The sequence below is a fragment of the Argiope bruennichi genome, chromosome 9 (assembly GCF_947563725.1).
Source record: "Argiope bruennichi chromosome 9, qqArgBrue1.1, whole genome shotgun sequence".
NCBI lineage: Eukaryota > Metazoa > Arthropoda > Arachnida > Araneae > Araneidae > Argiope > Argiope bruennichi.
In genome coordinates this window covers 58,435,599-58,463,322 of record NC_079159.1, presented here as the reverse complement: position 1 = coordinate 58,463,322, position 27,724 = coordinate 58,435,599, and the positions used below count along the sequence as shown (strand labels likewise).

Sequence of the window (27,724 nt, the reverse complement as noted above, 5' to 3'; positions counted from 1 at the left end):
GTTTCTTGACAGAATGTCCTCTGACAAAATTGTGCTTGTATAAATTATCCTCTTTCATCAAATCCACATTGGTTATGCTATTAAAAAACCCCAGCAGGAGTGGTCTCCTTGAAATTTCCTTACATATTCACCAATCAAAGTCTTATTCCCCTCAACTTGCAGAAAATTATAGACTCTGGGTAAGGCCGCAAATGCCTTGCATGGCATTGCCAATCAATATTTACAAAATATCGATCTTTGGCGTGAATCTGTCAATTTTACTGAAACTATCCTGCGAAGATGTATATTTAACGTGTTTTGACTACTGAATGAACATGGAACTCCATATGCAGCCTACTGAATTTCATTGATTTAAGTCATTCTACTTATGAGTAATTGCATTTACATGCATTCGAGAGTATAGACCGATAAATGGTCAATCCTTTGACAGATTTAGTTCAAAATTTGATAACTCCATATTTAAGATGCTAAACCTGTGCACTAAATTTTATTTGCTGAACACTTTGCGTTTTAGCATTATGGAATTAATTTGTAATTGAGAGAGACTGGATTCTTGTAAATGGATTTTGTTCACAATTCGATAAATTCATATACCAAATTTCATCCATTTTGCTCAACATATGTCAGTTTGCATTTACATGCATTCAAGAGTATAGACCAATAAATGGTCAATCCTTTGACAGATTTAGTTCAAAATTTGATGACTCCATATTTAAGATGTTAAACCTGTGCACTAAATTTTATTTGCTGAACTCTTTGCGTTTTAGCGTTATGTAATTGAGAGAGACTGGATTCTTGTAAATGGATTTTGTTCACAATTTGATAAATTCATATACCAAATTTCATCCATTTTGCTCAGCGTATGTCTGAGTTAGCGTGTATTTAGATAGATAATACCAAAACTGTGTTTTCGAAATTCAGGGAGATTTGAAAAAGGGAGATTCGTCGAAATCTGAAAAACGAGTTCATTGACGATTACAATACTTCATTTTACTTTGCATGCAAGAAAGTGAAAATTATTTATTCGTAAACAAACTCCGAATATGTTGCAACTGTCAAACGTTAATACTCTTAGATTTTTGCAAACCCCTCTCAATTGAATGTAATAAGTGCCCTAAAACACATCATATTATGGCATGCATTTTTTTTTTTTTCACTTTAAAATGCATGACTTTTTATTTATTTTCAAAAATAATATATGTGCTTTGAATAGCTGCATATAATTTTGAAAAATTATTTTTATAACATTTTTAATTATTATTTTCGCGAAATTAAAAAAAAATAATTAAAATGTGCTAAATGGATATTTTATGAATTAAACAATATCCTGGTGCCACAAACTACAATATAATAATTCTGGCACAAGAAAAAGTCCCTTTTTATCAATATATTTTTTTACTATGCAAAAGAAAAAAAATCTTTTTGATATTATTTTTAATGATAGAACTATTCATACAAAAGCTTTCTCGGTATTTTCCCAAGTAACCAGTTTAAATCTTATTTTGTACTATTATTGGAATATATCGGTCTTTTATATAAATGTTTATCAAAACGGATTAAGAAATATTCATTGTTGCCCTTTGGAACAGTCATATGAAGCATATAAATGGAAATAAAATTGCGTAGCTAAATGGTTACGTGATGCCTTTCTGTAGGGTAAAAATCAAATGTTTGTGCAAATTGAATCATTTGTTCTCATGTCAAAATAGAAGAAAATAAAACTTTTGAGGCTGAAGTGCATTAATTAAGTGTCCTTTACACAAATCTGATAATAGTATAATTCTGCTATTTCGACTTGCATCGTGTATATGAGTTACGAAAGTGACTGCTACTACAATCTTACAGAATGTTTTCAAATATGATATTTTTACAAATTTCTAATGTTGAATCCCACCATGGGTAGTTCCATCGTAGAAAAGACCGTTTTACGATCAGCTCTATTGGATGCTGATCGAATGCTGGTTCAGTGATGCTGCCTTGGCGACAAAATGAATAATGCTCGAATCTTAATGAATTTTGGCGATAAAACCAATAGGAACTGAGATATGCTTGATTGTTCGAGAACGTTCTTTGCCCTGTTCTAGACAGTCATGTATTTGGTATAGAGTCGGATAGCGAGTCAACGGCGAAGTATCTGGATGGAAAAGCTCTTGCGTTGAGTGGAACTCAATCGTTTGCTGAATTGAGCTGTATGTCGAGTCCTGGTGTTTATTACACAAGCAACATCGAGTCGTGTGTGGAGTAGCTGATCGCGTAGTAGTAAGACGGCAGTTGGATACAACTAAAGCGAGAGGACAGTGGAAAATTGCGGACGTTTGGAGAGACCGTAGAGAGTAGCTACGTAGATTCCCTCCTCATGCTGAATTCTGTCCGGCCGCTTTGTGTGCTGTAGTTGTTAGTTACTGATTACTACTTGTGGGCTGCTGTGTATTTTGCATGTGTAGGTCTCGACTTGTGTTTCCTTGTTAATAAACTTCGTCATTTACTATTGAGGCATGTTGATTGTGTTACACCATACACTCATTATAAACGAACCCGTTGACTTTACGGACCTAGTGGATGAAATTACTTAGGAATATGATTATGATTAACACATTGACTGCCGCAAACGCGCCTGTGCGTTACAGATAATATGCAATTGTACCAAACCATCTATGTTATTAGATGACACTTTCTCTACTACAGTTAAAAGATAACAAAGAAGGGGTCAACTAATTAGATAGATGGCCCGGATATCAATCGTGAGTAGTGGCAGTGAATGTGTTAAGTAATGCATGCTGAAAATGAGAAAATCGTTTATTTATACTTTAAGACTACTAACACTTTGAAAAAATGCACACACACAATCATTTTATTACATTATACCTCTGCGAAGCGTTGCATGTTTCTCCCTCTCTTTAAATTCAGTTGCCTATCAAAGATCTAAAGATGGGTTTACATTCGGCCAGTTATTAGACGGCCAATAAGAAAACGCATGCAAAGGAACTGATTTAAGTTTGCCACTATTTCATAAGATAGATTCAGCCATTCCATGCTTGGCTATAAATTGCCGTTTTGGCGTCTCTGGATTTTTCTTTTTCACTGCGTATCGTATTAAAATGATGGATATTTATACAAAGAAAAGTGGTAAAATAAAAATTAAAAAAAAAAGTCTTCATACCTAAATTTAGAAAAATAAGGGGGAAAAAAAAGGCAAATAAAATGAAAACACACACACACAACCTCGCATCAGAAAGAACAAAGAGCAAAAAATGTCAGAATTAATCTATAATAAACGATTAATTTTTTTCCCGTAAAAAAAAAAAAAAAAAAAAGATCTACAAATGCATGCGCAGTAAGAAAAAAAAATCCAACACAGAGGCATGTTGTTATCCCGTCGGGACAAGTACCTGCCATGAACCGAACAACGTTTTTCAGCCTTTCTTCGCATGTGCTGCCTATTGACAGAGTACAAACCCATCTTAAGGTTGATGTCCGATTCTCAATCAAGCTATAGTAAATCAGTGGGAGTGTTCTCTTCGGAAACTGTAACTAAATTATTCCGTCACAGATGCGCAAGATCATGAATGCCACTAAAGCTCAGATTTTTATTTTCAGACTCCCGCCCTGAAAGTTTAGGCTTTCATAGTATAGAGAAGAAAAAGGTGTATGCATTTCAGACGTATTTTATCGATAGCTTGAAACCAAAATTTGAAACAGAACTGCTAACAATAGCACATACCAAATTTGCATATGGGAGAATGTTCAGACGTTCAGTTTTTTTTTTTTTTTTTTTTTTTTTTTTTTTTTTTTGAGGGACTTGGTTCGAAATTTGACATGGATCTACATTTTAGAAAATAGTGTAAAACATTTTATCCGTCTAGCTCTTTATGTTTTGTATTTATCCTGCTCAGTTGTTTTCAGACAAACTTCTCCTTTATGTAGATTTCAACTAAAATTGGGGGGGGGGGGTAAGTGGTGTTAAAACTGCACATTAAATTTCATCCATTTAACTCTATATCTTTTCACTGATATAATTTTTTTAAAGTTGTTTTTAAAAATTGTCATTTGTTAACTTTTTATTATAATTATTATTGTTTAGCTTGTTGTTATTATTATTTTTTAAGGTCTGAAGCATAGTGATTCATCAAAATATCAAGGTGAAAATTTTTCGACAATTACAATGTTTTGTTATATTATATATGCGAAAAAATAAAAATTAATAAATAAATAAATATTGAAAAAAATTAGAGATACCACACGTTTAAAATTATTAATTCCATCCTTGCTAATAAATGAAAATTAGTCATTTGTTGTTCATTTTATCATGGTTATGTTGCCATCTAATAACATGTAAATTCTGTTGGAGCTCAAATGTTGACATATGTTTATTATTAAAAGCAGATTGCTCCAGTGATGTTAAGTTGTATCGCCCTCGAGTAAATTGCTATAAGAATAAAGATATAAAAATTTGTAAAGCACTTTTAGTGCACTTTATATGTGTGTGTGTGTGTGTGTGTGTGTGTGTAATGACATTTTAAACTCTTAATTTAATCCAAAATAAATTCCAAAACTTTATCTTAATTTAGCCCATCGTAACTTCATTCTAAAATATTCTCTTATTTCGTGATCCAATTCCACTTTCGGTTTAATTAAATCCTCTGTAAACTTATGCGCCATCAGTACTACTTATCAAATGAAAGTGATATCTTCTGTGCTCTTGAAAAGGTGCCAAAGGTCACCACATTGGCGCGTGGCTAGAAATCCTATGTTATATAAGACTAGTGATTATTTGTTCGGCCTTTTTTGCCTTCTGCTTTTGAGCTGCGCTGCGCCTTCCTGTAAATAATCATGTTTCTCTCCCGGTAGAGAAGAGAGAGAATTAAACGAAAGTAAAAATACAACGTCTCGTCTATGTCTACAAACCTGCCTTCTGCTGCAAAATAATATGTTACATATTATTTAGTCGACAGGATTCGAAATATATTTCATAATATTTAGTCGACAAGGATAGTTTCCTGTGAAAATTTTTAAAAAAAATTAATCCCCAGAATGAGAGGCAATTGGATGTTACGGTACGGCTCCTTGATTCGCTGTGCATCGAAGATGGTTCCGTATTGGTGCGGCCACCCACGCTTGTCTCCGATTGCGAAGCTCTTTCGGCTACGTCGTTCCATACCAACCGATGCAATATCCCCTGCATTCCGTCATGTTACCGCATCGGCGATGGTACCATGCCTAACCTGTGACCTCATCCGACACTCCGGCTCAATACCCTTGTGTTTTTTGTGCTCCTTGTCATCATAGAGAAGTTCCAGTTAATCAGTGCTCAAAATTTCCTCTTGTGTTTATACTCCTTAATTTCAAAAAGTTCCAACTCCTAGTGTGCCATGATTCATCAAAAAGTTAGTGTTGAAAAAAAGCCTCCATGAACTGACTCGACGGATTAAATTCAAGATTTGTATTATGTACTTTTGATTTGATTTTAAATTGCATTTTTCTATTATAATATAATTGCAAATAATCTCTTTATAGTATTATTCAAAATATCATGAATTTTAGTTTAAAATATTGAGTTTTTAAAATTTTTTCAAATCTATTATTTAAAAAATATGCATACAATCCTTGTGAACAAAAAAAAAAATAACATACCAAGATTCTTATATACTTAATAATTAATGGCACATGATAATTAGACTAAGGTAGTAAGTACCTCAGGAGAAAATATTACACTCCTGACAGTTATTACGCTGCCCTCTATTATCACTGTATCCAAATACTTGTTTTTACAAAATACAATTTTTTTTTTCTTCAATTACTCAACTATTTCTTATATCACATATCGCCCCCCCCCCCATATATTGTAAGAGCATTTTGAGTCTTGCGTTTGTTACATTCATTCACAAGTGTTTTGTTCCAAATCTTTGAATTTTGCATTCACTACTTTAGGTTCCAAGTTTTTCATTTGATATTTTTGAATTTTACAATTATTATTATCATTTCCAAATGATTTATTTGAAATACATGAATCTTGCTTTTATTTATATTTCCAAAAGCTTTATATGAAACTATTAAATTTTATAATTATTATTTTCATTTCCAAGATTTTCATTAGATATTTTTGAATCTTATATTTATGGTTTCAGTTCCAATTGTTTAAAATGAAATATTTCAATTTTACAAGTATTATTTTCATATCCAAGTTTTTGATCTGAAATTTTGAATTTTGTGTTTTTATTTAGAACTAAAATACTTTATTTAAAATCCTAACTATACTGTTATTTCATTTGGGTAAAATCATAACAATATTGATATTATTTAATAATTTAATACTTTATTTCTAATTTAAATCATCTTGTTGAGTCAGATTTCCTAACATTTAAGAATAATATACCCTTAACTATCATGAATAAATTAAATTCAATAGCAATCAAATGTAAGAAGAATTATATTGTAATTTTGTACTGTAATTTGTAAATAGAATGATATTTCCCAGTTAAATTTGTTTTTAAGTCCTACATAACTCGTAAAGTAAGTGCAGCAGGTTGCAGAATACCCAGCTGGCAGAATTTGTACCTGTGCTATTGATAATATTGCATTCATCATTTATACAGGATAGTTATTAAAAAAAACCGCGATATATGTGACCGTAACTATCATATCGTTCACAGGAGCGGAATAAAATTTTGGTTCAAGGTATTTTGAGATATGCGCTCAAGAATCATATGAAAAACAACAGTTAATCTCTAACAGTTACGGTTACAGCAACAAAAAAATTTTACATCATTTTTTTAAAAATTGGAAAATGTTCTTCATAACAAAAAAAAAACAAAACAATAAATAACGTTAGGACCATATCTATAGAAAATCACCAACGCTAGACAGACTAAGAAGAAAAAAGAAAATAACCAATAACATTAGAGAAAACAACTGAAAAAAAACCCCATTTTATTGTGTTTCTCAAATTTTCTGCTTGACATACTTCAATATGATGACATTTGCATGCGGCAGATGGTGCCTAGAACCAAAACACGTGCCGTGCTGAAAGGAATCCGCCGAACTTCACATCTCTGTTAAGCACATCATCGTTTTTCATTGGTATCAATAAATACCGTTCCAATGCCATTTATTGATTTTTGCAATGGAGAACACGTTCCAGTAAAAAAAAAAAGTTGCTGTTGCTATTTGAACATTTTTAAATATTGCCACTGTAACCGTAACTATTAGAATGTAACTGCTGTTTTTCATGTAATTCTTGAATGTATACCTCAAAATACCTTGAGCCAAAATTTTATCCCGTTTGTGTGAACGGTACGATAGTTACGGTCTTATACACTGGGATAGTTTTTTTTTTATAATCACCCTGTACATTATATAATCAATATTACAAAACACTATAATTCAGCTTTATCTGTAGCTTTTTTTAAAGAAATGTTTCAATCTTGTCTATGTGAAGTAAAATTTACCAAATTGTGCATGTTGTTTGCAAAACACACACACACATGGATTTTTTTTATTATCTGAAAAAAATATATACATCCATAAAAAAAAAAAATTAGAATGAAATATGAGTTTATACAAATGTCCGAAAAATTAGCAATCTGAACAGTTTATAAACTTATTAAGTTCGATCTCAAAAACTGATCTATAAATTCATCGCTCTCGAGATAATCTTCATATGAATAGTCCAGAGACTGATCAGATTCATCCGTCTCACTGCTAGATTGCCTGATTGGAGGGTGAAGCCATGGGGCATTGGAATCGTTGCTTGAAGTATTAGCTGCATAAGCTTCATCTAGATAATAAATAAAGAAATACTATAAAGCACATTCTTTCAGGAATATCATTTGATTATAATAATCATTTCAAAAGTCATTTTCACATGCTTTTATTTGCTCTATGAGCCCAGACTCGTCCTTAATCGCCCTGTCGGACAGTTCCCTGATTCAGGCATTTTCGGGTGAATAGTTGAGATCTAAGGATGGAATTCGCGACCAGCTCTTCATATGGAAGAAATGATTCCATTCTGTTTTTATGCACTAAATATTATCCTGTTTTGAGGCAATGGAATTTTCACACTAGCCGGCAGGAATTAATGATAGTCTTAGGTCACGAAAGAACTCCAGTGAGTCTCCGTGAATTTGTGATTTAACAAAAAAATATCTTGGATTGTCATAGATAACACGCGCCCTAAAATGCTCTGATTCTTACGCTACAAGAGAAGGGATATAAGTCATTAACGCCCACTTTATACCTTCCAAAAGCTCCAAAGATTCCCTTTCCTGACTCGACATATGTCAAAGAAATCCCTATAAGAACGTCTCAGTAAAAGCGATTAGAGAAAAAAACTTCTAGAAAACTTTCCTCTTGTGTGTCGATGAGAATAGACTGTTCTACCGTTACCTGCTCTATTATATATGTTACGGCCAAAGTCCGAAGTTCTGCCAGTTCGCGAATTGGCTAGCCAATTCGTGTTTTGGCCAAAGTCCGAAGTACTTGCAATTAATATTGTATATTCTACTTTGGCTGGCCATTTCGCGAAGGCGGCAGATCTGTCGCCTTTGGTGTGAACGCGTGCACGTGGTAGAAAAGAGGGTGCCACGTTCCTGAGAAGGTCTTGCCAATAGTTATTCGATGCATAAAATATAAATAAGGACATGTTGTGGGTGAAATTTGACACATGACGCCATCAAAGAAATGTCTTTAAATAATTTTAGCAATAAAACTATTTTTCCTTCATAGACAGTGTGAACTGGGATCTTTAATATTAGGTCTATGGAGCAGAAAAAGTCTAAGGATCACCCTTAAAGGTAGTTGAAAAATTGAGTACCCAATTTGACTTTGTATTCATACACGATACGCAACGCATTTGCTCCAGATATAATTCGTCATTTTGAAGAACTCAAATCTAATCTTCTTCACGCTATCACGTTGTTACAGCATGTACTTTCATTGAATAATTTCTATTATGGCTTTAATATGAGAACAGAATAACACGAAATCATATTTTTATATATTACAAGCTTATTTTTAACTCAGAGGTGTTACTTATATTTGAACTCGTTTCTGAAACAATTGTACTTAAAAAAAACAGTACAAAGAAATACTCATTTTTAAGTACTTCATTTTTAACAGTGTGTAAAACAATCTACTCTTGATTTCTTTCTTCCTACTTTGGCCGATCGTCCCAATCCACTTCGCGAATTGGTCGGCCAAAGCCCGAAATCAAGAAAAGATCGGACATTGGCCGGTAAGTTTACAGCAACATTGGCCAAACGCGAATTGGCCGATTTCGGGCTTTAGCCGCAACATATATACAGTACACTCCCATGTATCTGGCCTAATGTGACGGGAGAGCAGGCCGGATAACAAAAAAGCCGGATAGGCTGGAATGCTATGAACTCATTTCTTTCCCCACCAGTACAGTTTTTTTTCCCCTCCAAAATTTACAGTTTTAATACGTATTTTCTCAATTCCTCTTAAGTGTACATGTCGCAAAAATAAAACTTCCTCAAATTCTTTATGCTTACCTTTCAGCATGCTTTTTTTTTACTTTTATTCCATTTTCACTAGCTTGTGCAACAAACGTCTTTTCTGCTCGATGTTTTTTCTCAATCCCCCACTGTACTTTTCCCAACTCCTAACTCCAAATCTATATTTTTTACTGTTACACCAGAGTCCAGTCACTGTATAGCGTCTAATTTCTCTTTTATAGTCACAACGTTTATTTCGTTTATCATCCATTTTGAGATCTTCATGTGGTACAATTAAAAAAGCATTAAGCATACCCCCAAGAACAATTCACGAATTCTGATTATAACTCGCAGTTATAATCAGGAATCGCGGCAACAGGTCTATCCACACTGACGAAACAATGAACAACGAGCAGAATGCTGCTCTTATCCTATCACTACTTGTATTTTGTACACCACATGTAGGAGGATAGAAGCAGAAGCTCGTTTCCAATACTTTGGCAGTGTTGCTAATGCAAGGCCTTGCTTTCCTCATCTAATTACTATAAAAGAAAACTAGACCGGATAGTACTGAAGCGGTATGGGATGCACCAGGATAGAACCTGGGACCTTGCGGTTAGCAGTCCAGTAACTAAACCATTTTACCAAAACAGCTGTTTGGGTAGAAGAGCTGTTACTGGCTAATGCAATTCACCACAGTACTCTCCCTCCAGTGAGTCGGAAGTGAGACGAACGATATGGCTGTTGAGTGGTGATGTATTGAGTAGTTATTAGTAGCTGTTGTTTTAATGGGCCGTTACCCAGTTGAAAATCGCCAAGTGTTATGGCGAGCATGTGTGCTGATGCGCCAAGTGTGTCTGACGGCTTTGGGTTGCGGGTAGATGGCGCCACAACAGCTGTACGAAGGTTTAAGGTTCATTGTCCGAGGTCACCAATGAAGCGGTATGGGATGCGCCAGGATAGAACCTGGTACCTTGTGGTTAGCAGTCCAGTAACTAAACCATTTTACCAAAACAGCTGTTCGGGTAGAAGAGCTGTTACTGGCTTATATGCTATTCACCACAGTACGAAAGCCAGATAGTTGTGAACCGGATACTCGGGAGTGTGTTGCATAAGTATATAATAGAGCATTTCATTTCATATACTTTTTTTCCTATTTCGTGGGATAACCTGTCCGCAATGATTAATTTAAATATTGATTCCAGATGAATGTCAATGATTTAAAATCTGTAGAAGTTTTATATCCTTTTTTTAATGGAAAATAATTACTAGCACTATTAATTACTTTAAGAAAAATAATCACTGATTGTCGATTATACCTTGAAACGGACTCACTCGTGGATAATCTGCATCTCACCCAGTGTTAGTTAAGGAAATAGACTCCAGAATTCACAAATATGTGTTTATGTAAAGATATTAGTTACAAAGGATTGTACAAGGAAAGAGTATGGTATCATATACATGAGAAAGAAATACAAGCAGCAGAACCTACATCTTTTGAAATTGCAATTCAAAATACTCATTTTGAATTTGGTCAGATATTTATTAAATATGTATGCAAAAAATCGAGGGGGAGAAGTAATCGATTCTTAAATTATTCCCTGTTAATGGAAAGGAAAATCGTGAAACGATGTTATAAGATCAGTAATCGATCAATGTCGAATACTGTCGTCCGTTTTTAATAATAATATATATAATTAATAATTTAAAATTAATTAATTTATTTATTAACATATTTTTTACATACTGCTATGTACACAGTTCCACAATTATACTCAATATGGTTAACAAGTGGCGAGCTACAACGAATTTGACATCCTTGTACTAGAATTATGAAATTTTGTATAGTGGCGTGTATTGGTAAAAATAAATTATTATCATATTTTCAGGAATCATCAGTTAATAAATTAATTTACCTAAATTTTGATTCCATGCAAAGAGAGCCATTTAGTAGTGAATTTTTAAAAAAGTCGAACTTAGTATTCCATAATATATATTATTGAATCACAAATTTATTGATAATATATTATAGCATTATAAAAAAAAAGAATATAATAATGAAAATGAAAATAAATTCTACTTTTTAGTAAACTGATGATAAAAATAGGCTTTTTTAAGAATGTTTTTAGCAAATTCTTTAACTTGACATATTTCACATTTGTGAAGGTAAAATTTTTTAACTGACTTTTCATTCTCCGACTTTTTGTACTAAAGATCAGAAGGTTATACATTTGTAGAATCCCGATAATAATACAATATTTTCAGATTTCAAGGATTCAATAATACAGTACACTCCCGAGTATCCGGTTCGCAACTATCCGGCCTAGTTTTCTTTTATCGTAATTAAATGAGGAAGGCAAAGCGTCTATTAAGTCATCTATTAAGGACTTTTCCGAAACCTAAAAGATGTAAATTTTGACTCTTATCTTAGGATCACCTTTTCATATCTGTTTAATCATTTATCAGTGGGAAAAAAATCAGTTTGAGGCAATTTTCTTAAGAACTTTATAAACGATTTAAGTTAAAATTTTGTTTGTGTTTCTTACATTTAAGTTGGGCATTATGGAATTTATTTTAAAATGTCAACAGTTTATATCCCTTAATTAACTTTTTCTCTAATAAATTCTTGAAACGTGCAGTGTAATATCTAAACATATATAAACTACCAGTACAGAGCCTTCTGTTTTAACTCGACACGTTACCGGCAACTGCTTCTATGATTCACCGTGCCGCGGCTGCGTTCACATTGAGATAAATGGATGGCTTAGTACTCAATAAGAAATGAGAAAATACGTATTATAACAGTGAGTTTTGGTATAAAAACTTTGTCCTTTTGGTATTAGTGGGTAAAGAAATGAATTCATAGAATTCCGGCCTATCCGGCTTTTTTGTTATCCTGCCAGTTCTTCCGCCGCATTGGGCAGGATACTATAGTTTAATTTCCTTTAATTTTGATTCAATAGAGAGGCGTAAAATTTGATAAAAAGGGCTACAATATTCCGTAACACTCACAGAATTAAATTATGAAATATGTTTGTTACACATTTAAAAACCTGGGAAGAAAAGAAATTTAAAGCATGCTTTTGTGAATGCGCATAAACGAAGAAAATGAGTTCTTTATCAAGATTTTAGAGAGTAAAAGATAAATTATAATAAAATGAGCCTCTATCAAAATAGGTGAGAAAAATAAACCACTTTGAATTTCATAAAATCGAAAATTCCTAAACATTTTTTTTTAAAATTAAAAATGTATTACAAATCTGATGAAATTTCCAATTTACTATGGCAATTCGAATATCCCGATTGTGATCAATTGCAAACTGCATTAGATTTTTGTTTCTATGATAAGCAAAAATCTAATGAAATTATTTGAAAAAGAAAATTGCTTTGACTACCTGGCGAGATATCTATTTGATATTCTCTATATTCGCTGTCTTTATATGTACAGCGGACGTGCTTCAGCTTAAGCAACGCAGCCCTGAGCCGTTGCTTCGCCATTGTATGAGCTTTTCTGTGATAGGGATTCCACAATCTTTTCACAATGGCCCATTGCTAGAAAAAGAAATAATAATACAGTAAAGAAAATATTTCTGCACTTGTGAATTCTACAACTTAATATTCTATAGAAATAATAAATATCTATTCATCATTGCTAGTTGAAAAATAGCAATAAAAATGGTCATCTATCTTAATATATATAAATTACGTGTCACGTTGTTTGTCCGCGATGGACTACTAAACTACTTAACCGATTTTAATCAAATTTGCACGCCGTGTGCAGTTTGATCTAACTTAAAAGATAGGATGGCTTACATCTCAATTTATAGCCGCAATATTATTTTATTGCAAATTTATTAATTAAAAACTAACTTTCCCGCCAAAAAAATCTTTATTTTCCCCACCGCCAAATGAGTAAGGCTTCAGTTTTTTTTCCCAACAGTAATGAGGCTAGGCTTAAGATTTTTCGGCTGATTATTTCAAACGATTCTGTTTATTTTCTTAATGTTTGATGCATTTAAAACTAAACATTGTTAATTAATCGGTCTTTCAGATTCATTCTGAAGTACTTATGAATTAAAATAAAACAGAATAAAGGAAATTAAAAATGTCTAATCTGCATAGCGTTACCCCAACTGGCGTAGAAAATCTCACGCATTTCCATTACCGTAACTGGCGTTGAAAATTCAAGCATGTGCATTGTGTTCTGATTGTTGACAATATTATCAACGGATGATTCTTGATTTAAACTATTTTTAGGTTACTTGTATGCTTTTGTAATTAAATTGTATTTATGTTAGTTATATATTTTTTGTTCATGCTTATAGTTTTAAGTACATCATTTTTTAAGAAGTGTTTTTAAACCTGTTTTCGACCGATTATTTAAAACGATTCATTTTATTTTCTTAGTGTTTGATGCATTTAAATTTAAACATTGTTAATTAATTGATCTGTTCATGATGAATCTGAGAAAATTTTGTTAACCAACTCTTGAGATACTACATAAATTAAGATATATATTCTTTAGTGCCCATAAAGTTTAAACGCTCAGTGACTCTGTTTTCAGTAATCATATTATAAAAAAATGCTTTGTTTCAGTAAAAAATATTATTATATTAATTGCAGATTCATCCTTTCCACTTTAATTTAAAGCATAAATTCTACGGGAGCTAACAGAAACTTAGAGAGATACATATTAAGTTATGAATGAAGGGCTTTATAATATTATGAGTAAATTATGTAACTATCAAAATTTGAAGTTTTAAAATATTTTGATGATGAAGTTATTAAAGTAGGAATTGCATAAAATATTTAATTATTAAGATGTTAACGAACATTAAGATTGGCGAACCGGCTGGTAGCCAAAGGCGGCTAGTACTTATATATAAAGCTCAATGTGTGTGTGTGTGTGTGTGTGTGTGTGTGTGTGTGTGTGTGTGTGTGTGTGTGTGTATGTGTGTGTATGTGTGTTGGCGCTCTACAGAAAAGACCATTTGACCTACAGCTACCAAATTTGGTACATGTATACCTTGGAGGTCGGGAATGGGCACCTGGGGTCCCTTTTTTGAAATTTTAATTAGAATTTGAATTATTAATTAAAAACTAACTTTCCCGCCAAATGAATAAGGCTTCAGTTTTTTTTTTCCAACAGCAATGAGGCTAAGGCTAACATTTTTCGGCCGATTATTTCAAACGATTCTGTTTATTTTCTTAATGTTTGATGCATTTAAAATTAAACGTTGTTAATTAATCGATCTTTCAGATTCCTTCTGAAGTACTTTTGGATTAAAATAAAACAGATTAAAGGAAATTAAAAATTTCTTATCTACATAGCGTTACCCCAACTGGCGTAGAAAAATTCATGCATTTGCGTTACCGTAACTGGCGTTGAAAATTCACGCATGCACATTGTATTCTGATTGTTTACATTTCAACGGAAGTGGACTCGATTTAAATTATATTTAAGTTAGTTGTATGCTTTTGTAATTAAATTTTATCTATGTTAGTTTAAGTTCATCGTTTTTTAAGTAATTTTTTTAACCTGTTGTCGACCGAATATTTTAAACGATTCTGTTTATTTTCTTAGTGTTTGATGCATTTAAAATTGAACAGTGTTAATTAATATACCTGCTCAAGATGAATCTGAAAAAATTTTGTTGACAAATCCTTGAGATATTACATAAATTAAGAACGATATTCTTTAGTGCCCATAAGGTTTAAATGCTCAGTGACTCTGTTTTCAGTAATCATATGACAAAAAAAAAAAAAAAAAAAAAATGCTTTGTTTCAGTAAAAAATATTATTATGTTAATTGCAGATTAAACATTTCCACTTTAATTTAAAGCTTAAATTCTACGGGAGCTAACAGAAAATTGGAGAGATACAGATTACGTTATAACTGAAGCCCTTTATAATATTCTGAGTGAATTGAAATTTGAAGTTTTAAAATATTTTAATGAAGAAGTTATTAAAGTAGGAATTACATAAAATAGTTAATTATTAAAATTTTAACGAGCATTAAGATTGACGAACCGGCTGGTCGCCAAAGGCGGCTAGTTATATATAAAGCACATGTTAAGATAAGAAATGTCTGATTCTCACTCATTTTTTTATGTGTTGGAGTGCAACACTAATACACCAAAACGAGAATGAAATATCCATTACAAAATTGCATTTGTAGGAACATGAAATAAGTCAAGTTAAATAAAAGAGTATAAAAATAACAGTGAAACTGAGAGAAGACATAGAACACAGCTGAAAAATGTATTCTTATTGTTTTTCATTCATACAAATTAAACTCACCTTATAAACTTCAGTATCTTCACTTCGGAACCGACTACTTGACTGATGCTTCCACGAGATCCGGAAAATTCCTTTTTCTCTATTCACCCAAAAGAGTTTTTCTCGGAATGTTCCATTATCTAAGTTAGGTATCAAAAAGTCTTGTAAAAGTCTAGTCCGCTGTTGGTGGGGCTCAGTCATTTCCTGTAAAATGAAAAGCTGTATTGGGCAGAGATTAAGAAATTGCAAAAAATTCACCAAATACAGTTGCTTATGAGTGGTAATAGAATTTTTGTAATGATCTTCAAATCCCAAATCACGGGTTCCGTTCTCTTTAAATTCAATGGGTCATTAAAAATCTCAAAAGATCTTATTGCGTATGAAATAATACTTAAGACAAAATTGCAAATAACAAAAATTGTAATTTATAAAGTAGCTTCAAAACTGAAATTGGCCCAAACAGATAAGCCTTTAGGTGTAGTTTCTTACTTTCTCGTATACGTAGAGCCCCCCCGGGGGGCACCTCGAAATGAGGATGAGATGCAGCTCCCGCCAGTGTTGCTGTTGCGGAGGTCTGGTTATTCTATTTTATGGTCTAAATCCGTGTGCCTTCGGGAGGGTCGGAAAGTCAGATATATGGCCTCTCGTATACGTAGTATAGAGAAAGTACAGTAATTGTCAAAAAATTCGAACTCGGGATTTTGATGAATCTGCACATTTTAGACCTTCTGAGAAAACACATTTTTGGAAAATGTCCGTCTGTCTGTCTGTGACAAAGATAATTCAAAAACAATTTGAGCTAGACGGTTGAAATTTGGTATACGGTCTTTACCCAAAATTTGTAGATCCCTATCAAATTTTGAGTTAAATCTGCCCAGAGGAGGTCCTTTTGTCCGAATGTTAAAATATAAGTTAATACAATAACTAAAAAAAAATGAAGAGATCTAGATAGATAAGATTCGGTACACAGATTTAATATCTATAGGTAGACACCTGCCAAATTTTGAGCCAAATTCAAGTATGTGTTGCATGTCTGTCAGTCTGTACTTTCAGAACATATAAGCGAGATAATTTAAAAACGCAATGACTTAAATATATCAAATTCGGAATGGGATTTTTTGTCTACAAGTGTAGCTTTTTAACAATTTTTTCTTTCGATCAATTTGGAAAAGTCGCGTCTAAAACACAGAGTCGATTGTCGGACGCTATTATCTGCATGCCAGGGATTAATCACCAGATATCTCACCAACGATTATACGACAGATTTAATGGAAATGCTTAATTCGCGCCAAAAGTTAACATTTCGTAACTATTCTATGCCAATGAATGACATGTAAGGCATGACTGGCATGAAAAATTTATTAGATAGTGTGCGAGAAAGTTTTGGGGAGAAGAATCCCTTTGGTTTTTAAAAAGAAACCTATAATCACTTCACGAGGGTGACAGAAAGGGTGCAGTTTCTCCTGCCAACAGTATAGGGAGGTGCAAAAGACAGGTGACTCAATCATACCAGATTTTTACAGTCAAATAATGACAAGGGGAAAAAAAGCAATACCATGCTCCAGGAGCCATTTACCCTTACTAAACCAAACCAATCACCATTTACTCTTTCTCTTCGACAAGTGATAAAAGATTTGCCTCCCCTCAAAAATTCTACTTGTACATCCGGTATCACCTACTCTCGCTACGTCCTAGGACAAATGATAGTAAGGTGGATGTCAAATTAATAATTGTTCATTGGAAGAAAATAACTTATTTTTTGAATAATTAGGTATTAAGAATCAATATGATTTTATATTAACATCTTATGGACCTTTAATGAATGAAGCGCAATGGACAACATATTCCAAATAATTTTGGAAAAAGTTCGGTTAATTAAGTTTAGTTATATTAACGTTCCATTTTTGAATCAATTCCAGATCTATTTCGCGACACATGTCAAGATTTAGAGCCATGGTCAGATAACAAGAGTAGAATTGATTCGGCTCCTTCTCCAAATTTCTATGCAACACTAACAAAAAAAAATTATCATTGAAAGCAGATTTAAAGTCCTAATTACAAAGTAGAACTTTAGTAGAATAAAATTTCGATTCTGATATCCTGAAAATGAAACTATACCACCAAATCATCATGATATTCCGGATAATTTATAAAAACAATATCAGGGAGAAAAACTTATAATTCCATTAAAAATTCCATTAGTACGACGTATTATATATAGATAAAATATTTCCTTAAAGTTATTATTTCTTAAATTTTAAGTAAACATGAATGTGAAATTCCATACCATGATTCTACCATTAAATCTTCTGCTAAGCACATTTTGTTAAAGCTCGTGTTCTCTTCTAATGTAAAAAGTTAACGCACGTTCAATGTATTTCATGTATTTTTAATGTTCCACAATTTAATATGTAATGTAAAATGTAACATTTTTTTTCTCTCTTCTTTTTTTGTGTGGACCAATATGCGTACCCTCTAGAAGATTCTTTGTTGTTTGCAAAAGTCTAATATCATCTAGTATCGTTTGTTCCTCCGTGATAGGCGGGATTGCTCTTCGGTGTCCCGATCAAGTTCTCCACATGGCTTCTGGCTAGGTCGGGATATTGTTTGTATTCCATGATTCTAAACATTCATCAGACAAAAATCTCTTACAAATAAAGGGCCGACTTCCTGGCATAGGGGTCGCGCGTCTTCCCGGGGGTTCCGGGTTCGAATCCCGGTTTGGGACTGGTTGTTCTTCTTCTGTGCTCTATCTGTGAATGCGTGAATGTGCCTCCCTGTAAAAAGGGGTTGTGCAAGCGAACGTGATGCATAAAGTAGCTAAGGCGTACTCTTGGCCCTAATTGGCGCTACTGAAAGCACTAGAGACGCTCATTCGGCTTAAATCGCTGTCAGCGAGTTTTTAAAGTGTCATAAGTAACAGCAACAAATAAAGGAAATGCAGCGATGATTGAATATGAAAGGAAACGGAATTTATGTTTTTGGAATTTATGACAGTTAACAATAAAAAGCACGATCGCTTCCATTACTTCCTATTTTTCGGATAATTATAGCCACTGCATTCAACAACAACAACAACAAAAAAAGCAAAACTTTTCACGTAGTAATTACATGAAGTATATTCTCATGATAATGTTTATAGGGTGGATGCTATCACTAAATTGTATGATGCAACATTCATGATAGGAAAGTCATTCAAACACACTACAGAACAGACGCTTGGTTTTTCAAAACTGTAATAATATTTTTAGCTAAAAAGTGAAATTAAAGTTTAACGCTCTTCCCTTAAAAATTTCAGTGAGAAATTATAGCACAAAAACCCTTTTTGCATCTTTCAATTGAAAAAAAAAAGGGAACTTTCCTATTATATAAATTTTAATTGCTTACATTTGTCTTTAGAAAGATATTTTTGCTTTATTTATATTTTTACTTAAAGTACTAGAAGTACTTTTTATTATTTTAACTATATGTGTTGCAATGAAATTAAATTAAGATTTTAAGTGTAATTTATTGTTGCTTTATAATTAAGAATAAATTTTAAAAATGAAAAAGTCAGACGAATCTAATCTAAAATACTATCATCCTATGCTATTCCGGACTAAAGGTTCAAATCACCTTTATCCCCTCCAAACTGCTGACACTGTATTTAAACAAAAACCTAGCAAATAATGAGAAACGAGCCGGCATGAATATGAAACATCAAAATTAGATGCTAACAAAGTTTATCACATGTTTAATAACAGCCTAAATGTTAAAAGGAAACAAACTCCATGAAATATTATCACGTTTTCGGAATTTTGAGACGCACACGAGAAAAATGGGAATTCTTGATAAACGTAGTTTAACATATCATTTAATATTCAATCGTACATTGCTTCTTTCTTTATTTTAACTTATTATTACAAACATTAAACTCAAGATTGGTAATGTATTGCTAAGTTAATCACCATATCAGCATACTTCATAATTATTATGTGAAGAAAAATTAAGACAATTCATGGTCACATGATACACATCGAATCCGAAGCTAAAGACTAAATCTTGGAATGCATGATGAAAAAAGAAGTTGATCTCACAATAAATGTAAGACTACATGTGATTAAATGTTAAAAAGCATTCGCAGTTTGTACGTCATACGACTGCAAAGAATTGACTCCATTCCTAATGTGATGATAAATGTGTTATATCTCAAAAATCGAGAGGGAATTTAGATTGTAGTAAACATAAAAACGAATAAAAAAGAATAATTTAAAAGATTAACATTTTTTTTATTCGTTTGTCCCATATTTTTGAAAAATATCCACGTGTAGAAGACACAAAGATAAGTGCATACGATAAGAACAACGTCAAACGTACTCTAAATTCTTTCAAACTGTATTCATTTGCATATTTTTTTTTTTTACAGTTAAAGAACGTTGATAAATTATTGAAAAGGTCTTTACCCTTTTGATATCTGTCCTGTTTGCAAAAGTTAAAACCAGTTCTTACTGTCTGTTTGTTGACATATTGATTTTCCATTTACGTACAGGTAGTTACAATTGGTTAGAAATGTTTAAAAGAATTTATACAAATTAGCTCCATATTGAATAAGTTTTACCATAGTTTTAGATTTCTTGATTAAAACAAGAGAGTATGCAAAATTCTTTTCGAGATTCGATTAAGATTTAGGTGAGTATTTTTGAATATTTGTTTCAGTTTTGTAGTATCAAAAGTGTTAATGAAAATGGAAGTTATTTACTTATCTTCAAAAAAGCTTTCAGCTGTCAAAACTTAATTACTGATAGAAGGGCGCTTTTTATTTAAATTGTTTTTTAAAGTTGTTCTTCGTGTTTGAATAATAACACTTTGAATAGGATAATAATTTTGTATTGAAAATATTTTATACATTTGAAATAAATAAGTTACACAGTGTTTATTTTTTTACCTATGTTCGCTGCCCAATAATTAAAGTTATTTCATTTGTCATCAGTTTGAATATACTAATTTGTCATCAGTTAGATACACTAATATTTTTTTTCAGTTTTCGATGGACTATAAAAAAATACAAAAGTACAAAATAAATCCTATATCCTATTTCTTCTCCGAATATCCTATTCTTCTCCGAATCTAATATCCTATTTCTTCTCCGAAGAACTTCGTCTCCAGTGATGAGAGATGGGTTGCAACCTTCCTTTGAAACTTTTCATTAATATGGAAATTCTTTGAATTTTCTTTTAAGGCAAGTATATATAAATGTCTAAACATTCACCCTTTCTACACTCTATTTTACCCGGCTCATTGCCGGGATTTCAGCGGCTTTGGAACTAGAGGGTTTCAGATTCGAGACCCGATTCCACTGAAAAACCGTCGTATAAGCGTCGGGGCCAAACGTCCTCTCGCTGGTGCAGTGTGGAAGTTTGGAGAGGGGGTGCCACCTTAGGTGTCGTCTTCGCCATACGACCGCGATTCAAAATTACGAGGCATTTCCTAAAATAACCATAGTGTTGCTTTCAAACGGGACGTTAATATAACTAAACTAAATGAACTTAGGGTTTTAGCATCCTCCATTTCTTTCGAACCACTTGATGCATTCGTTGAACCAGATCTTCTGTTGCGGCAGACTTGCGTTCCCGTTCTTTTTCAGTGAGAACCCGACTTAGAGTCGAGTGATTTCACTATCCTTTGAACTGAAGAACTGGTAAGGAGTTCTTTCAGAACCACAAAAAGAAGCCTTAAAGAAACATTAAAACCCATCTATAATCACAAGTGTTAACATTCTTCGAAGAGAAAATCGGAAACCTCGTCCACCGACATGACGAATATCTGAATTTTCTGGGGCGAATATGTCAAAATTTGCGATGTTTTACATAACTTTTGGCAATAAATTCATTTTGTTTGCTACATTAATTTTATTTATGATCCATTTTAGGTCTTCGTAGTAAAGTGCATTATTTTTCATTTTCTTTTCCTTTTTTTTTTTTAAATTTTAAACGAATTTAGAACTTTTGAAAAGTCAGCGAAATAATCAGAAAAATAATTCCGTTTCTGATTACTGAAACGCAGGTGCGCTGAATAAAAGTAACAGGACTCTAAGAAATTAAAAAAAGAAAAAGTCTAATTGTCTGCTTTATAAGTTTCAAAAAACACACATTCACCTTCATTATTTGCAGAGATGCAATAGAAGCATGTTCTAAAATATAAAAGTTAGTTAAAAAGACACTAAAAATATTTGAAATTCACAATATGTCTCGAAATCACGAAGAAAGATATATTTATAATTGTACGTTTTACAGATTGTCTAAATGCTTGTCTCTAAAATGTCTTTCCAAAAGTTACAGTGTTTTTTTTCTAAATATTAAATTTATTTTATAATAGATAAATTTTAATTTCAAATTATCGTATTCTTTTTTATTATGTTCCATACTTTTTATTTTTAATTCAGCCTGCATTTGTAATGATACACTTAGTGAAGAATTTTAACAACGAAATATCTATAAAAATGTCAGAAAATTCACATTTAATCAATTTACATAGATAAATATTTCTACCTTTTGGATAATCAAGTGTCGAAGATAATAATGAACAAACTTATGAAGAAATGAATTTGTGATATCTTGTTGATTTAAATGATAATTAATCAGATTACAGATTAGACAGCTTTTAATAGATACAATGTAGTAGTTTTACTTAAGAGTATTATGATAAATATTGAAATCTGAAATAAAGATATTTTAAAAACAGTAGCCAGCTTGCGACTCCATTTTTTTTACTTGAAATCCTATTATCTATAAAAAATCAACTTGTAATAACATTGTTGCCAATAAACAGAGTTTAATTTATTTAAATATATTAATAAGAATGAGTCATAAATTATAGATATTGGTTATATTTTTATAATTTTTCACATTTAATTAGAATTTGTGTCATCGAAAAAAAAGGAGATTTTTTTATATCATTTTTCTTTTATTTGAAGTCGAATGTACTCTAATATTAAATCCGTTCTCAGTTAATCAGAATAGAAATAACGTATATATTATGATTTGAATAGATTTTAAATTTCATTGTATAATTTGTTCTTCGTGTTTATATTATGATAATTATTTCAAAGTAAAATAAAGTGTATGATTTTATTTTAAAAGCGCAAATTTATTTCTTAACTAGCGGGAGTTGTCTATCCAAAAATTTCTCGTATACTCTCTAATTATCTATTATCTCCCTTATTATTCCGTATAAAATTTTGGACCTTGAGTAAGGCTGCGAATGCTTTGCATGGCATTAGTGAACCGTAGAGGCAAAATATTGATCTTTAGAGTGAACTTAGCATTTTAATTGAAGTTATAATGTGATTTTCAGCGATTACTCATTGAACGAAGTTAATAGTATCGGAAGATTAAATTTGTGTTTTGAACAAGTGTTTTTCATTCAGTTGAGACGAAAATTTGAGATAGGACTAAAATTGTAGTTATAAAATCACATACCAAATTTTGACATATTTAAGTCCCTGCATTTCTGAGTTATCACGTTCACATGCTTTTGAAAGTACAGACCGACCGGTAAGTGGGTTTCGTGCACGCTAAACTGATCTGGCGTGAAGACCGTCAGCCAGTCACCGCCCACGCCATCTGACCGCTGTTTAAAATTATGAGGCATGTCTTAAATTAGACCTATTATTTCATTAAGACAGAACGTTAATATAACTAAATTAATTGTATTTAGGCTTTAAAAAGAATTTATCTTCGAACCAATTTAATATGCGAACATTCTAACTCAAAATCTGCATCAAAATCAATGAATCTGTTGCTGTTAATTAATTGACAAATTACACAAGATGTTGAATTATAATCGTAAATGTTTATAAGCATATTTTTAAACACCTTAAGGGAGGGGGGATAAAGATTTAAAATATCTTACATTTTGCATTCCATTTATTTAATAGAAATTATATACTACAATTAACTTCAAAATAATCAAAAGAATTAAAATGACTGACGAAACAGATCAGATCATCAAATCATCCAATAACCTGAATTGAGAAATATAGGGAAAATTTCGTTCCCAAATTCTTTATTTTAAAAAAAATACCTTAGGATGCTTCCAACCCATTTCTAATGGATAAATTAGCATCAAATGCCTCTTGTATCACTTTGACGTGATTATAAAGTACAATAAGTGTTTCTTTGTGTTTAAAAATTGTTTTTAAAGTCTTTCATTAACTTCTTCGATTTATTTCATGTTTATAAAGATTCCCACTATATTTTTCACTCATTTCCTTTTCTAAGGAAGCTTTGAAACTTTGTAACTTATGTTTTCTCTAGGATAATACACTGTCTACCTATTTTTAGAACTTAATTATCAGTTAATTGATACATTTCATCAAATTTTGAATCTATATGAAAGCTGCACACAAGAGAATTTTAAGAAAATTGGTTATCTGTTACTTTAATGCTTTCAAATCTTAATTAATCTGATTAATTTTAAAATTTATTTATATGAAGATTTATTTACTATTTTTAACGTGATTATCATTTTACAACGAGTTTAGTCAAATGCATATTTATTTATAAAAATGCCACAAAATATGTAAGTAGAAACAACTAACTTTTGAAAAGGTAAAATTAGTGCTTTTTCTGTTTAAATAAAAATATAATTTTAGAATTCATATTCCAAAACTCCGAACTAAGCAGAATTTCTGACACTATAAATTCATAAATGTTATAAACTTACAACAATTCATTCAGTCAAACAAGTTAAACAAGTAGCAAAATATAGTTGAGTCCCTATACATAAAAAATTTCTACACATCGAACTTTTTTTAGAGATCTTTGTGTTTTAATATAAAAATAATATCTGTACATCAAATAAAATTTCTATATACAAAAAAAAATTATATAAATATTATATATACATATTGCAAACAAAATGTGATAAATGATTTCGCTCACAAGAACAAATATAAGTTAAATAAGAAAAAAAATAGGCTTAGATGGTTCTTACTGCAACCAAAATTCTTGCAAAACCAGAAATTATTAGCAAAAAGCCAATAAAGACACAAAAGTAAATCACATATTATTCTTAAGCTTCTGTTCTACGAATATCTTAAGGCAAGATTAAATTAAGTTTTAATTTAGATTTCTTGAACTGAAAACAGTAAATGGAAGTCTTAAAGTGTGAAAAAACTTCAATTAAGAAGCTCAGCAAATAATATAAAGTTCAGCTGAATAAATAGAGATAGAAAACGGGGGAAAAAATCAAGTATTGTATTAATAATATTGAAAAAAAGTCATTGTTTTCTTGTAAACCTTTAAAATAAATTTCTTTGATTTTTTTAACCATAAAAAATAATTATGCATAACTGTTTTTGTAAGAAAATAATTAAAATTTTGAATACTATTTTTATATTAGGATATTTTTTATGTATCTAATATTTTTTACAGAAACCCCCAAGTTAGGTATACTGAAGTCCTACTGAATATTGTTAACAATGTTCTAAAATTGCATCACCTAAACTAGTTTTTTTAAAAATTGATTTATCTTTATATTAAAATGAAGAACTAATTTTTCATTAACAATAATTTAGTAAACATCTCCTAATGTAATTTAGCAAAAATTAATAAAAATCATTTTTATTACGAATTTTTACACGTAATTGATTAATGGACTAAATCTATACTAATAACAATAAGTATAATATTTTATATTAGAAAAGCTTTTAAATTATTAAAAATTAATAACAACAATTATTTTTGAAAAATATTTAATTAACACAACCATTGTTACGGACGAGATATCTCGTGTTTAAAAAATGCTTGCTATATACTAAAATTTTTATGCATAAATGATTAAATAGAATTAAAAATATATTAGTTGTAATAAATATACTATCTAATATTAGAAAACATTTAAAATTATTTAAGATTAATAACATCAAGCAATATGTATAATATATCTCCTAATTAACATAATCACCGCAAACAATGAGATATCTCGTTTTCTAAGGAATATTTGAAGTGCAGTAGAATTTGGTTTACATACCAGTTTCGATAAGTTCGACATATTAATATAAGCTGCAGAATGCGTTTACGATTATTTCTTTTTTGTTATATGAATTGTCTTGAGCGAGCAGTTGCTACTTGAGCTGAAGTTGAGTGTAGTTAATGTACACCAGAGCAATTTTTTATAATATTAAGCTGTAACTAACGATATTCCAGCACCTAAAATATAAAATATTTTAACTAGAAAAAAAAATCTAAAAATAGAGTTGTTTAAGTAGAAATAATTTTAAAAAATGTACGGGAAATTAAGCGTATTGGTTATTGATATAAGATTTAAATAGGAGTATTGGTATTTTTATCAATAGTAAACAATCATGAAATTCATTGTAAAACATTTTTCTTTTTTCCATCCTTACAATAATTGCAACTATATAGAAACGTTTTAAAACACTTAGGGATAAGTGGACTTTGAAATAAGAAAAAAATGGACAGAAACATGAAATTTTTTTTACCATTTCCTCACCAAAATATATGTTTATATCCAACTAAAATTGTATTATACTGTTCAATAAAGTGAATATTTCAAAGGCCTAGAGAAAAAAGGCACATTTTAATTATTTCCTTCAAAATCATATTGTAATTAGATTTAAATATCTTTGAAATGTTCCAAGTGTCTTAAATTTTGAATAAATTAAACAGAATTGATAATAAATATTTCGGTTAAACATTAAAAAAAGTAGGGTATGCATTTTAAATTTCGAGTTTTTTTAGATAGTTAAAAATCAAATTTAATTCCGAAAAACATAAAATCTTATGAAAATTCAGCAAATGTGCATAAAAATATTTCTAAAAAATTTGCATTTAATTGGAATTACAAAATTATACACAGTTTTTTTCCAAATAAATTTATATTGGGTAATGAGGAAAAAACAATAGAAAAAATTAAAAATTACGTAGTCGGAAATATTTAAAAATTTTAAAAATTAAATATATTTTAATTTTTCAAAATAATATTTAGTTTTAAAAAGTTTTTTAAAGAAAAATTTGACTTATTTAATTCTACTTAATGCATAGGTATAAAAAATTTCATAACGCAAAGTGAATCATTCCTAAAAATGTCTAATAGAGTCTACCATCCCCTTAAAGTTGATTTTTAGTTACAAAATCAACAAAATAATAATAATAATAATAATAATTAAAAATAAATTTTAAAAAATAAAAAAAGACAAAAATAAAAACATACAAGTATAAATAAAAGAGTAAATTGAAACTTCGAAAAAAACAACAACACCCAATTATTTTAAGAAAAAGTAGATTAAAGAAAAGCAAAGTACTGACCTCGTTGAATATTCATTGTTTCATTGCTATGAATATTTTGAAAAAGATGAGACAAACTGTGAGCTTTTATCCCTCTGTTATAAAAGCATCGTAGTTTATCACCTATTAGCGATAAAATCGAAGTCATTTCTTTGAATTCCTTTATCATGTTTATGCACTGTGCTTTTTTTTTTTTTCGGAACGGCTCCTCCTCTTTTATTAATTTTTTTTCTGTCCTTCCTAATTTACTTTTTTTGGCCCTCCCACCTTTGCCGATGACGACATTAACTTTGAACACACACAACAATGGTAAACAAGCTTGATAACATTCAGGTAAAATCCCCTTTTTGATAAATCCTTTCTAATCGAAGTATTAGGCAACGGCCGTTCATTTGAAAAATTCTATATTTGATATCTAAAAGTACAAAGGAGACTTGTTATATTTTTTATTAAATTTTTCCTTGAAATAAGATAATAATTTGTTCCAGATATATGATGTCTGAAATAAATTCAGATGAAATTCCTATTCTTCTTATTCAATGATAATTTGTATTTTGCTTTTTATAATTACGTTATAATTGCAGAATATAATTAAATTATTCCATAAGATTCTTATCTATTCTATAACATAACGTAGGCAATTAACAAGCCATACGATAAAATAATAATTTCATTGTTCTATAAATTAATAAATGACAATAAGTA

At 30.9% G+C, this 27,724-nt stretch overlaps 1 protein-coding gene across 4 annotated transcripts in view; it reads right to left on the bottom strand.

The window, feature by feature from the left end:
- Positions 1–7,281: 7,281 nt before the first annotated feature.
- LOC129984083 (interferon regulatory factor 4-like) overlaps positions 7,282–27,724 on the bottom strand; it is a 68,754-nt gene continuing 48,311 nt past the window's right edge. The window contains exons 1-5 of one of the 4 annotated variants that reach the window (XM_056093860.1): positions 27,041–27,153; positions 25,743–25,921; positions 15,753–15,935; positions 12,848–13,004; positions 7,291–7,774 (exon numbers count right to left, since the gene is read on the bottom strand). In XM_056093860.1, coding sequence (XP_055949835.1) covers positions 7,590–7,774; positions 12,848–13,004; positions 15,753–15,935; positions 25,743–25,763 — 546 coding nt within the window. In that variant the 5' untranslated portion in view covers positions 25,764–25,921; positions 27,041–27,153 and the 3' untranslated portion in view covers positions 7,291–7,589. Of the gene's footprint in view, positions 7,775–12,847; positions 13,005–15,752; positions 15,936–25,742; positions 25,922–27,040; positions 27,154–27,724 lie in introns of those variants that run through there. The other 3 variants (XM_056093863.1, XM_056093861.1, XM_056093862.1) reach the window with 3 other exon arrangements.